This window comes from Phyllostomus discolor, chromosome 3 (assembly GCF_004126475.2).
Source record: "Phyllostomus discolor isolate MPI-MPIP mPhyDis1 chromosome 3, mPhyDis1.pri.v3, whole genome shotgun sequence".
Taxonomy (NCBI): Eukaryota; Metazoa; Chordata; class Mammalia; order Chiroptera; family Phyllostomidae; genus Phyllostomus; species Phyllostomus discolor.
Window position 1 is genome coordinate 196,136,070 of NC_040905.2, and position 13,488 is coordinate 196,149,557.

The following is a 13,488-nucleotide window of genomic DNA, read 5'->3' on the forward strand; positions in this document are numbered from 1 at the left end:
CCTGTTCCCTCGTTTCTGCCATGGAGACCCCTCATTTTTCTCTTGATCTGCCAACATGATCCAAGTCTTCCTTTGGCTCTTTGAGCATCTTCAAGACAGTTGTTTTAAAGTCTTTGTCTAGAAATGTTGACCTCTGGACTTTCTCAGATACATTTTCTGTCGATCTGTTACTCCTTTGAATGAGCCATACTTTCCTGCTGCTTTGCATGACTTTTGATTTTTGTTGTTGAAACTGGACATTTGAATCTTACAGTGGGGGGTGGCTCTGGTAATTGGATTCCCCCTTTTCCCAGAGTTTGGTGGGTGTGTGTTTTTTTTAACTTTAGGGTATCTCTGTTCTGGGGATCAGGCTTTGGTAAATGCTTAAAGTTCACTCAGGTCTTTCCTGAGCCGGTCTTTCCCTGGGCAGAAGTAGTCGCTTTCTAAATACTCCATGTGTGTGTTTTTTCAGTGCCTGCCCCCTAAGAAAAACAAGTGCTGTTCCTGTCTTTTAAATCCTAGAAGCCACTTTAGCTAGTGGGGGATGGAAGAATGGTAGCTTGCCTTTGTGCCTGCTCTTCTGCCATGATCAGAAGCAGCCATCCAAAGTCAGAACCCTGGTATTTGGAGGAAAAGGTCCTTCTTGCTTACTTTGGCTCCAGCAAGCTGAACTGGAAATGTGGGTTCCGCCTCCACAGCCTCCTGCCACAGGACTGGCTGGTGGGTGATGGATGGCTTCTGCTGTCCTGAAGGCTAAAACTCACCACCATGAATTGTAGCTTACCAGTCAAGGTTTCCCTCTGGGAGGTACACGTTTTAAAATAGGCTCCCCTGTTTCAAAAGAATCACTTTAAATACTTCCTGCCAGTACAGTTGTTGTCTAGGGGGAGAGATGGATTCCTGGCACTTCCTACTCCGCCATCTTCACTAACACTCTTTGATTTCTGTCTTTTCTGGAAGATGCCTTCAACTTTATCTTCCACCTCTACTACTCAGTGTTCTGAATGTTTTATTTCTGTTGTTATGCTTAGATTTTCAAATTCATTTTCTGGTCCTCTGATTGTTCCTTTTTTTTTATAATAGTATGGTTTGGTTTCATGGGTAAAATTTTCTTTTCTTTGAGGATGCTACTAGAGCATCTCTCAATGTTATTCTGCTCCCTGCATTACCCATCTTTCCTCGGAGTTGTTTTGACTTGTATTCTACCTTTCACATTAGAGGCTTCCCTCAAACTTCTGGAAATCTTTGTCTATTCACATTTAAGAAGAGGGCTCTGAAAAGCTGATTGGAAGGTGTTTCAGTTACTGTAGCATGGTCCAATGGGAATGTAATACGAGCCCTGTGTGTAACTTCAGGTTTTCTAGTAGCTACTTTTAAAAAGTAAAAACCAGCAAAGTTAACGATATATCTTATTTCACTCAACGTAGCCGTAATATTATTTCAACATGTAATCAGTAAAAAGTTATTGCTGAGATATTTTATAGTAGGTTTTGCACTGTCTGAAACCCAGCATTTTATCATCACAGCACATCTTGATTCACACACGAAATTTTCATTGGAAATACTTGATCCATATTTAGATTTATAAAACTTAAGAGTTGAAAAGTAGGTTGATGTACTTCTTCTAAATATACTTTATTGTTATCCTGAATATATATGAAGTTTTCCAATAACTGGATCAAGTACCATTGATTTCCCTCTAAAATTACATCTACATTGACAAAACTGTTCATCTTTTCATTAGAAGAATTGAGTTTATTTTGAAGCAAATCATATTTCAAAACTATAAGTCAATTCACCAACTTTGTCAGTTCAGTATTAAATCAAATTTGGCAAGTTTGTGTGAATGGAAACAAAACTAAATTTATCAATATCAGCAAACCATTCCTCACATTTGGGTTTTTTTTTTGGTTTTTCTCTCTTTTTTTTTTTTTTTTGGCAAGTAGATCACAGGTTTTTCCCATTCCAAGAAGCTTCAGATTTTAGCTCATTCATATGCAGTGTGATGTTAGGGAGGAATGTGAATCACACTGCCCGTTTGGTTTTGATTGTTGAATATTCGGCATTTTTTTGGTTTTGTTTCAGGAAAATGGTAAATCAGAATTCCTAGCATAAGAAATCATTGTAAACTTTTATAACTCAACTGCAGAACATCCTCAACAGTCCCATACACAGGCAATTACTATTTTATAGCATTTCCACCTGTCTGCTGCACCGTCCATCCGTGACTCTGTGTCTGGAGTCTGCTTCGGAAAACCGAGCACAGATATTTTCAGTATCAGACAGTGAAACAAAGCAATGAGGGGAACATCGTTCTCTTGCTTTAAAATTTCAGTACGTCTGGTCTTGACACAGCTGGATTCCATTCTTATAATGGAAACACATTTTTCTGTCTCTAGCTGAAATTCTTCTTTGACAGATGGAAATTGTCAAAAGCAATGAATTGACATTTCTTTGTAAATTTGGGTGTTCTTTGAGACAGAATATACCCAAAGTTTTCACTGGGCTGGTTTTACCTTACACAGCTCACCCAAAGCTGGAGATAAATACTTGCAATTTTTCAAATTTTGAATCAATTGATCTGTGATAGTATTGGAAAATTTTTACATTCTATGAGCAAAATTACTTAAGAGGATTCACTGAAATTTTCAATTTTTGTAAATATCTTTTTAAGTCTTTTCCTTATAAGTGTATAACTAAAATAATTTGTCTCTATCATCTCTCCATCTAAGATTCTTTCTGCTTGTGTGTATATGAGAATTCAAACTGCTTTATAGCTGGCCAAGTTTACAAGCTCAAATCCCGTTAAAATGTTTAAATTTTTATTGGAAATTTGGTTCTCATCTCATATGACGAATGTCTTGGATTTTTTTTTTTTTTTTACTATTAGGAGAAGACTTATCGAACTCACTAGATCGTTGCTGAAAAAATGACTAAATATTAGGTGTTGTCTTAAATATTGTCCCGTGTGGTATCGCTGACACTCTGGTGTACACGAGCAGCTTTCCCATTTTGCCGTGCCTGCAGTAAACTGCAGTGGCCCGTCCTCGCTGGACGTGCCCTGTGCTCTCTGCCGCTCTTTTCCTCACTGTACTAGTCACAGTACTAGCTTCTGCACTGCACTGAATTCTGCCTCACTCATATGCCTTCACTGCAAATTTAAATATGTGTCTGTATTTTTAACCTGAGAATAGTTTCTATTATAATTCGGGTAGTAAGTATCTCGACCTACGATCTCTATCGGTATTGCTGTAACTTGTGCTGTCCGCATAGGCGTACGTGAACTTGTGCTGTGTCCATAACACATCCAGGTAGACACACTGCGATGCTACTCCAGTGCATAAAAAACAGTCGTCTGAACTGAATCAGTCTGTTGGTGCTGACTAGATTGGTGAAGTGTTCATCCGTCGTACTAGAAATAATGCACGTTCCTGTACCAGTATCACAACAGCAGTGCCCTATGCGGTAACAACAGTGGAAGTGAATTGTAGTTCTACCCAAACAATAAAGTTGTGTTTCATGAAAAAATATTTACTGTGCTTCGTTTTTTAAAAAATCTTTTCCCGTTCTCAGTCGCCTTAAATGACTACCGTATGGGACAGTACGGAGTTGGGGTGAGCAGCGCTAGCTACAGAGAGCACCCAGAATCACAGGGGCTTTAATTCAATAAAAGTTCATTTCCCCGGCAGCTGTCCAGCACTTAGGCTTTCCAACACCTGTAGCAGTGCCACCTGAAACACATCATCTCCACGCCCCCAGAGGCAGGGAAAGCAAGAACTGGAGCATCATACAATGTTCTAAAACCTTGGCCTAGAGACAACTTGGAACCACGGGTCCCTACTGGGTGGCAGGTTGTCTCAGGGCACTGTAACAAACTCACGGGGGCTTCCCAGGGTTTTTAAAATTTTAGGGAAACACACATAATCACTGGATGTGGCACCAACTGCTATTACATTGCTTGGACGTATTTGGCAATGGAACTGTCAGGTGTTTCTTTTGGCCCAGCAGCACGGTGAAGAAACGACTGTGGGACTGAGGACGCTGTAACCAAGAAAGTTTGGGGACTGCTGACCTAGAAACAAGCTACTCTCTCCCATTAGCCAGAAATCGGTCACGTGCCCCTGTTTGACCCTCAGTGCAGTTCCTCCCTGGTCAGGAGAAGATAGATCGCATCTGGCACGCCTGCCTTTCGGATCACCACACACTTTCCTTGGTCCTGCACGTAGAGCGTACTTTCTACCCCCAAGGGGGACAGTCCAAAGTCTGACTTGGTTAGTGTTCCCAACTCAAAGTCCAGGGTCTCTGTGTCAGAGGCTTGCGTATGTGGGAGCAGCAGGTCATTTCGTGGGCTTCCCAGAGGGGGATTGGGTGCTCACTTAGTGTTTGCCTTTGGGCCTGAATGTCGGTGACTGTCAGAAGTCACTCTTGGAGCAGTGCAGCTTCTCCAGAAAGACCTGATCTGCAGAGGCTACACGCCTGGCCATTACGGGGAAGGCAGAAAGCTGTGCGGTGGGATGGGAGTTGGAGTTCACCCCCTTCTCACACACTTGCCCTTGATCTCATTTCCACCCTCCTCCAGGGCCACGGGACCCAAGTAAAAAGCCTTTCAGGCTGTATTTGGTGAAACATGACACCTTCGTTTTCTGTTGGGGTTGTGGAGGGATGGATAAGCACCTGACCAGGCAAGGTTGGATGGCATTTGGACTTGACCTGATCTTGATGCGTATTGTCAAGTACCGTCTTTCCTTCCAGCCCGTGATTTCCACCCCAGCTCTTCCAGAGTACCTATACCTCCACCTCCCAAATCCTCTGGATTTCATCAGTGCCCTTTAGCAGGCAGTGGTGCCATTTCCTCCTGTGCTAAGTCAATAAAGAGTCCTCTAAACAATGTGTGTCTTCATACGGTTTGGGGTTAATGTGTCTCTGGTTTTTCTATCAGCTTCATTGAGCTATAGTTCACATATAAAATTAACCCCTTTTTCAGCTTTCCTGAGGTATAAGTGACAACATTTTAAGATATTTAAAGTATACATGATTTTATATACTCATACATTGTGAAATGGTTGCCCCCACCAGGTTAACACATCCATCACCTGACACATTTGCTCTCAGCAGATTTTATATAACAAAGTGTTACCAACTGTATTTACCATGTTATACATTAGATCCTCCGACCTCATTCATCATGTAGCTGAATGGGCCCTGCACTAACCTCTCCCTAAATCCCCACCCTCAACCCCTGGCACCCGCTTTTCTACTGTGTCTATAGATTTCACATATAAATGATACCATGCAGTATTTGTCCCTCTGTCCAGCTTATTCACTTAGCATAATGCCTTCCAGGCTCATCCATATGGTCACAAATGGCAGGGTTTCCTTTTTTAAGGCTGAGTAATATTCCATCACATACAGGGTACTACTGTATTAAAAATAGCACTGCCTTAATACTTCATCCCACAAATTAATTGTGCATAGATCATCAGGTGTCCTTGAGACCTTTCCAAAATTCCAACTATAACCCATCAAAAATGTAGTAGCAAAAAATCCTATTTACGTTAGTGGCAGAATAATAAAACGAAGACCAGTTGACCAGGTAAGTCTAAATATGGAACCAAGTATCTCTGAATAGAACACATATGAAAGATGTGTTTCAAATCAAGGGGGGAAAGATGGATTACCCCACAAGCGGTGTGGGAAAAACTGCTCGTAACTTGGCAAAAAATGAAGATGGATACCTGTCTTACTACTGGGACCACAGTAAGTTCCAGAAAGAGATGTAGATGGGAGTGGTGGAGACCTGTGCCCCTCTTGCATTGGAAAAATACGCTAATGCCCCCGTGGGAGGCTTTCCCACGAAGTACGAACCTTGTGCTTGCAGATCTCACACACTCCGGCCTCACTCGACTACTCCTTGTATTTCTCCTTCCAAGTAAGCCAGCACTCTGCCAGTCCCTTGCAATTGGGTAGCCAGCAAGCTCTCATCTGTGGCCAACATTTCTGCCCTGGACATATTTTTCTTTTTTAAAATTAACTTATTGAGGTAATTTACAAACAATGAGGTGCACACATTTAAAGGTACCATTTTATGAGTTTTGACAGTTGCCCACCGTATGTAATCCCTACCCCCAAAAAACACTGGGATCACCCCAAAAATTCTCTCTTGCCCCTTTACAGTCATTCCCAATCTCCTATTCTCCAGTTTATCACAGATCTAACAAAATTTAAGCTGTAAAATTTACAGAATAAAATACAGGTGAAAAATTTTATGACCATGATCTAGGCAATGATTTCTTCAGCAAGAAACTTAAAAGCACTAACCATCAGAGGAAAAAAAGGGTAAATATCATCAAAATTAAAAATACATGCTCTTGACTTCTGGTCTGGCATGCATGGCCCTGGCAGTCAGTAACTCTGTCCTAACAAGAAAAAAAAGTTTAAAAAATCAACTCTTTTTACAATAGATCTAGCAGAGGACTGAGGTCGCAGGGCAAAACGCTGCCCACAAAGTTGGTGCATCAAACAGGCGGATACACAGGGTCACTGGCTACAGAGGTAGAAGCCCAAGAGCGGAAGCCTCCCCGTGAACCTGTCCCAGGCTAGGGAAGCGGAAACTGCAGCAGGGACTTGCTGGAGGCTCGGGGAGGACCAGCTTGAGAGCTAAGAACCCCAGGGGTGTTCAATCTCAGGGGCGCCCCCACCCTTCCCTGAGTCGTGTCTCATGTATGTTGTATTCCCCCCTATGGGGAGGGGGACACAAAAGGGCAGGAACTTTGACTTTTTGACTGTTACTTGTAACAGCGAATAAGTAGTTTGTTCATAAGATTCCGAATTCAAAATGGACAAGAGGGCATACGGTGTACAGGTTTTTCTCTCGTCCTGCCCTTCAGGCATGCCCCTGTTTTCCTTGGGGATAAACCGTATCAGCAGTAGCTTGTTACACCTGTGCAGAGGTTTTACACACAGACACACACACACTTTCCGCTCCCATTTCTCCACTGGACTGTAACTGCATGCCTCCTGTACTTGGGGCGGCAGCATCCATCAACAGAGTTGATATCGTCATGCCTGAGTATGGTCCCTTTCCATGGTGAAGTCTTTTGCATTCCTCAGTGATGTTTGAAAGCTTCCTTCATATAAACCTCACACATTCGTGTAGGCTTTATGTATATTCCTCTTTGTAGCTGTTGTGAACGACAGATTTCCTTCCTCAGTCTGTCCTGTTATGAGACTCACCTGCAGAAGCCCTGGACATCAGCAATGAGTCTTTCTTGTGTAATATAAGCAATGGTGGGGGGGGGGCATTATCTCAAGACTTTCATTTCTGCAGGGAGGTAGCTAACAGTATGGGTACCCGATATACACATATGCCAGGCATTATGGTGGTATTTTAAATAAATGTATAATACGTGTGTGAAGTACATGGTACTATTCTTTACAGATGAAAAAAATCAGAAGTTCAAGGTCAAAGAGACAGTAGACTTTTGGACTCCAAAGCCACTCTTTTCTATCATATCCCAGAAGGAGCTGTAGAAGGCAGTGAGGTGACTGGCTGCTGTTCACAGGGAAATATTCATTCTCTATTGCTAATTCCATATTATTGAAATGTATTTTATTGGGTGGTTCAAACTCATTACAACCCCTATTTTTATAAAATGAAGGTAGTATACATTTTTACTAAATGGTTCAAAAGAAATTAAGTAATCATCCAAATGATTCCTATGTGTTATTTTTTGTTCATGCTTTCACTATCGTTTTCCCCAAATTATCTCCTTTCAGCATTCCCATAAATGCAGCTGGCATGTTCTCAAACCCTTCCGTGACGTGTTCATTGTACTGGATTTTACCCTGTACCGAAACAACAACAAACGTAACGTTAGTATCATATTCTAAACGATATGCTCTTCTCATTGCAGCAGCAAATGTGTCAGGTACGTCACGGGAAATCTGGAACTGTCAGCTGCAGACCCTGTGACCTCAGAGTCATCTGGGGGCATGATGTGCATACACAGCGCATGCAGTAGATGACAAAGGACACATAAGAATTTAATAATAGGCGTCAGATCACAGCGTAACAATAGCAGAAATGTCACAAGGAAGTGATTATGTAATTCCTAAATAAATTACAGGGAAAATGTACTAATGCCGTGAACTCAGAAGAGGAGAAAGGAGTGACCCTTCAGGGAGTCACTTGTGTCATCCTTTTGGGGACGTAGCTTCATGGCCCCTATCTGACCCTTGCGGAGGCAGAGCCTTGTTCAGGAAATTTAAATACCATGGCACCTTCCTAATCCATCTTCCCTTCAAGCTTCGATTCTTTTAATGTGTGTTTGATATTCATTTAGGAGTTTGGGAGGGAAGGTTTCATGTAGTGAGGAAGGTTCTTCATTCTCTTTCTACTCCAAGGCACAGTCTACTGAGTGGCACTAATTCACATGTGCACGTCTCTTCAAAGGGGTCTTACGTGGAGACCTGAGTTACCAATGCCATTTTTTCCACTAATGCATTCCAGTGATGATTTAGCACCCTTCATACACTTATGGAGGGACCATTTGCTTGAGGTCGCTCAGCCAGTCAGTAGGGAAGCTGGTATTTGAACCCTTGACTAGAAAGTCCAAGCTCATTCCTGCTCTTGAACAGGCAAAGAACATGGAAAGGGTCAAAAGCTATAATACAGTTTAAGGGTTAAAAGTAAAGGATGAATACCAATATTAAATGTTAAAAATATGGGACCTAATAAGGGTATAGGATATGGATTACACGGGAACTCTCTGTACGTTGTGATTTTTCTGCAAATCTAAAACTATTCTAAAATAAAAAGTATTTGTAGAAGGTAAGAGATGAGAAAAAAAGTAAGTGGATGAGAAATTAGGCCAATTAGCTACTTAAAACAAAACTATAATGAGTCTCACTTTGTTAGAGGGACGCATTAGGGACACCAGCATGGTGGTGTCTTGTTGTCAGCTGTGGCCATGGAAGCGCTGGATTCAGTTTCACCAACGGCGACACAGAGGCTGCACGCTGGGAACTTAAAAATAATTCAACCCTTCCCAGCTTCCTGGAAAGAGCTCAGCCCAGGACTCCACGTGTTAGACTGGGAAAAACGCCAACCTCCTGTGGTCACCAGAGGAGCAATCTCTTTCTTTGAATTGAGAAGTGATCATAAAGCCAGCAATTAGGAAGTGTGATACCACTTTCCCCCCTGTAAAAGCTAAATTAAGGCACCTCAGTTACTCAGATTTCTATTGACTAAAACTTAACGTGGTCTCGGTGGGAAAATGATCACAGCACAGAGCAAAAGGACCGGCTTCTTCCTCTGGGTCTCAGACATGGCTTTTAGAAGCTCTAACGCAGGACAGAGAAGAGCCACGGCACACATATTTGCCCCTCATCTATTCAACAAGATTCATTGAATCCCTACATTGGTTCAGGCACTATTCTAGATGCTGAGGATACATCAGAAAACAAAATGCATGAACGCATTGCGGTTACATTCTCACGGACAGGAGACAGGCAATAAATTAATAAAGAAGTGGGTTGTAGTGTATATAATATTAAAAGATGATAATTGCTATGGATAAAAGATAAGGAGGATCCAGAGTTTAAAACAGGGTCATTGTATCAGTTGCTTCATTCAGAAGGCAGTTTTCAGCAAAGACATGAAGGAGGTGAGAGAATTAAGCAGTGACGAGGGGTGGAGAGGAGAGGGGAGGGACTGGGCGAGCGAGCAAAGTGAGTAAATTCTAAGGAAGGAAATGAGAGAGGCAATGGGGGAGAGATCGCGGGCAGCCTTGTAAGTTTTATTCTAAGTGAAATGGGAAGTTTTGTAGGGTTTCGAGCGTAAGAATGACGTGGTCGGATTTACGCTTTCAAAGGTCACCCTGGCTGCTGGGCTGGGAATCATCTGTAAGGGCACAAAGGTGGGGACAGATGGAGGCAAACACAACATCCTAGACAAGCAGTGGCCTGGCCCAGGGTGGTAGCCACAGAGTGGGAGGAGTGGTCCAATTCTGTATGTAATTAGAAGCTCGAGCCACTAGAATCTCCCAACAGATTAGACATGGATGAGGGAAAGGAAGCAATCAAAGCTGACTTTAAGGTTTTCACATTGAGCAACTAGAAGGGTAGGACTGCCCTAACTGAGATGGCAAGGTGCATCCATGGAGCAGGTTTTGCAGGAAAGATCACAACCTACTTCATGCCCGATACGGTAAGTTGAAGATGTGTACCACACCTCCAGGTGGAGCCGTGGAGCAGTTGAGCTCAGCGGGAAGGTGTAGGCAGGAGAGACGATTAGGGGCTGTCAGCCCACCAGCACTTACAGCCATCAGGCTGGACGGGCTGACTAAGGGTTGGGTAGAGTGTGGACAGAGAAGAAAAGAGGCCCAGTGATCAGTGCAAAAGCCTGAGATCTGGACATCAGAAGGAATGGAGAGAGTACAGACGACACGTCCAGGTATTCTGCTATAAAACAGGGAGCCGTGGGGTGTATTTGCAGTGGAAATCTGAAGTCTGGCTCCGGAGGCCCTTACCTCAGTGACCCACTTCAGCAAGTCTTTCAGAGCCTTCTGGCGGACCTCCCCTTGCCAGCGGCTGACGATGAACCCTTCCATGCGGAGCTGCTGGTAGATAATAACCTCTGGGGGCGGGCCTGCGAAGAGGAGGACACGTTGGGCGACAGGGCCCAGCAGGGCCCGGAGGTGGCCGTGGTGGAAACAAGCAGACGAGTCACATCACTGTCCTCTCTCGGCCTCCCCTTCCGTTTCCTCCACTCTTTTTGGACCCACGGGGCTGCCCACACATCAACGTGCCCTCTGTGGTGGGCAGAATGATGGCCCCTACGATGTCCACGTCCTAATGCCCAGAACCTGTGAAGATGGTACCTTACACAGCAAAAGGGACTTGGCAGATACGCTTAAGGACTTGAGGTGGGGAGATTATCCTGTAGCATATACATGGGCCCAATATCATCACAAGGGTCCTTGTAAGAGACAGAGGGACGCAGCAAAGTCAGACTCAGGAAAAAAAATACGCGATATGGACACATAGGTCAGAGAGAGAGAGAAAGAAAGATGTGATGATGATCTTATGCTGCTGGATGCAAACTCTCTCTAGGCCTCCAGAGCTAGAAAAAGAGAGAAAACAGACTCTCTTCTGGAGCCTTCAGACGGAACACGGCCATGCTGACTCCTTGGAGACTTCTGACCTGCAGAACTGTAAGACAGCACATTTGTGCTGTCATAAGCTGCTAAGTCTGCGGCCACTTGTTACAGCAGCCACAGGAAACACACCGGAGCCCTCGCACGGGTCCGACGGCCAGGGAATGGTCATCTGGACACGCCAGAGGCAAGGCCCACCACCCTTCCCAAACAGGTCTATGAAACAGCAGGAGGGCCTGAGGACAACATGAAAACATTTCGACACTGCTCAAGAATGAAGACCCTCGCATTCTCAATACTTAGCATGTTCCTCTTGGTGGATTCCTGCAGTCATTCCGTGGCATAAGCCCATCTCCCGTTCTGCACTCAGAGGAGATGCAAAACAGCAAGAGCCCGCCCATGTACTAAGAGCCAATGAGAGAAGACATCGAGAAGCTCACAACTCCCACACCCGCTGCCGTCCTGGCCATTTCAGGATACCGAGAGTTGGCCTACACGCTGGGTCTCACACTCAAGTGTGCATCAGCGTTGTGTGCGGGGCTTGTCAAAAGAAACCATGGGGCCCCTCCCCCTATTTCTGATTGTGGCTACGGAGCCGGCCCCAAGAATATGTATTTCTGACAAGTTCCCGGAGATGGTGACACTGCTGGTCCTGGGCTCACACTTTGCAAACCACCAGCCCAGAAAAAGCACCAGGCGACCCTGCGGCCCATGAGGCAGCACTGTCCTGTGAGAAAGAAAAGGTGGTAAGGTGGCCCGGCGTCTTTTCCCAAGGCTCTCAAGTGACCGGAGACTGAGGGGATGACACCCGACCAAGTGCCAGGGAGTCAGGTTCAGTCAGGACAGAAGGGACAAGAGGAGTGGCAGCGTCTATTTTCAGCATCTTTGATAACTGCCATCGCTCAAGCCTCAAGTCCTCACTCGCTGCTCTGAAGACAGTAACCTTAGCAGTCAGAAAAATGGGGCTCCGGCCCGAGCTAAAAGAAGCTGATGCAAGACGAGTGAGCCATGGGAGTGACACGGGAGAGGACACGCCCAGACCCTAGAGGGGTTTCGCGGGAAGAACGCAGCTTCAGAAAGCCCACATTTGTTTTTTGGGCAACGGGGTGGAACCCTCATTTCCTCCTCTTGGAAGAAGGTGAAATTCTGTTTCTGGGCTTGTCCACTCTGATGGGAATGTGGGTTTCTTTATTGAGAACCAAAAAAAAACACATGGCATTAAAGTTGGGAGGCATAATTACTTGCCTCCGAGCTATGCTAACAGTGCAGTGTGTCAGACGTTCTGGAGATCAGGCGCAGGACAGCATCCTCTCTGTTTCAAATGGGGTGGACGAGGCCCGCTGACATCCCAAAGACCTATCTGAGCAGCTGAGCTTCCAGAGCCTAATTGCTAAAAAAACTAGATCAAGTTACTGTCTCCAGTATACCAATGAGGTATAGCCAAAAATATTTGGCTATACCTCATTGGACCGTGGTCAGGAAAATGTATCCTTTGCCCAACTGACGGGCAGATTTCTCACGATTCTGGCTTAGCATCCATTAGAAAAATCTCTGGGAAAAAGCTCCCAAACAGTAAGATTGTCAAAGGGAACCTGGAGTTTCCTTCTTGGAGAAGGTCATGTCTTTGATTTTTCACAGTTAGAGAGGGAATCTACAGGCTGTCTCTCCTTCCCTGGCCCCTTTCACTCTGGAGTGAGGGTGTAAATTATGTGATATTAACTAGCAGGGGCAGGAGGTTCCACTCAGGAGTCAAGCCCATCCCAGAATGAAAAACCAGCCTACTTATGGTGGCCTAGATCCTGATAATAATCTGGAAGATTCTTTTTTTTTTTGTCCTTTGCCCCTTCTTTGGACCACAGTAAATCTGTTATCTCGCCAACAGCATGGAAACATGCAGAAAAGGACTCTGTGTGTGTTGTTCAGAAGACGTGCCTCTGCTTCGAGTCTGTCGCTAATAGGATTTGAAGTCTCTGGTCTGTGCAGCCATTCACTGCCCCGTTCTGTGAAATAGGAGGCCTGGACAGCACGTCTCAGAGACAGGGAGCTAATGAACTCAGTTTTCCAGCTGACACTGCTTTTAGACCTTTATAGGAATGGAGGTGGGAGGGGGTGGTCTCAGCATAAGGGGGTGAAGAAGGGGGGGTGGAGGGCATGGACGAGCTCAGGAGAAGCAAAACAAGGACAATCAAAGAATGGTGGGCGTGGTGGAAACACACACTCCTTTCCCTTGGAGTGGACACTGTCAGTTCAGGAGGCCAGGGTGTCCGGGGGAGGCACCGCCCACCACTGCCTGCAGGAAAGGGCAGCCTGCTGTCCTCCTGTCGCCCACCTGAAGTCACCTTCTGCTCCTGCT

The 13,488-nt window shown here is 44.8% G+C and overlaps 1 protein-coding gene across 2 annotated transcripts in view; it reads right to left on the reverse strand.

Moving 5' to 3' along the window:
• Positions 1-7,571: 7,571 nt before the first annotated feature.
• The window catches only part of PTGR1 (prostaglandin reductase 1), a 36,763-nt gene continuing 30,846 nt past the window's right edge, over positions 7,572-13,488 (reverse strand). For both annotated transcript variants that reach the window (XM_036022047.1, XM_028519287.2), the window contains 2 exons: positions 10,509-10,627; positions 7,572-7,824 (listed from right to left, as the gene is read on the reverse strand). In XM_036022047.1, coding sequence (XP_035877940.1) covers positions 7,714-7,824; positions 10,509-10,627 — 230 coding nt within the window. In that variant the 3' untranslated portion in view covers positions 7,572-7,713. The remainder of the gene's footprint in view (positions 7,825-10,508; positions 10,628-13,488) is intronic.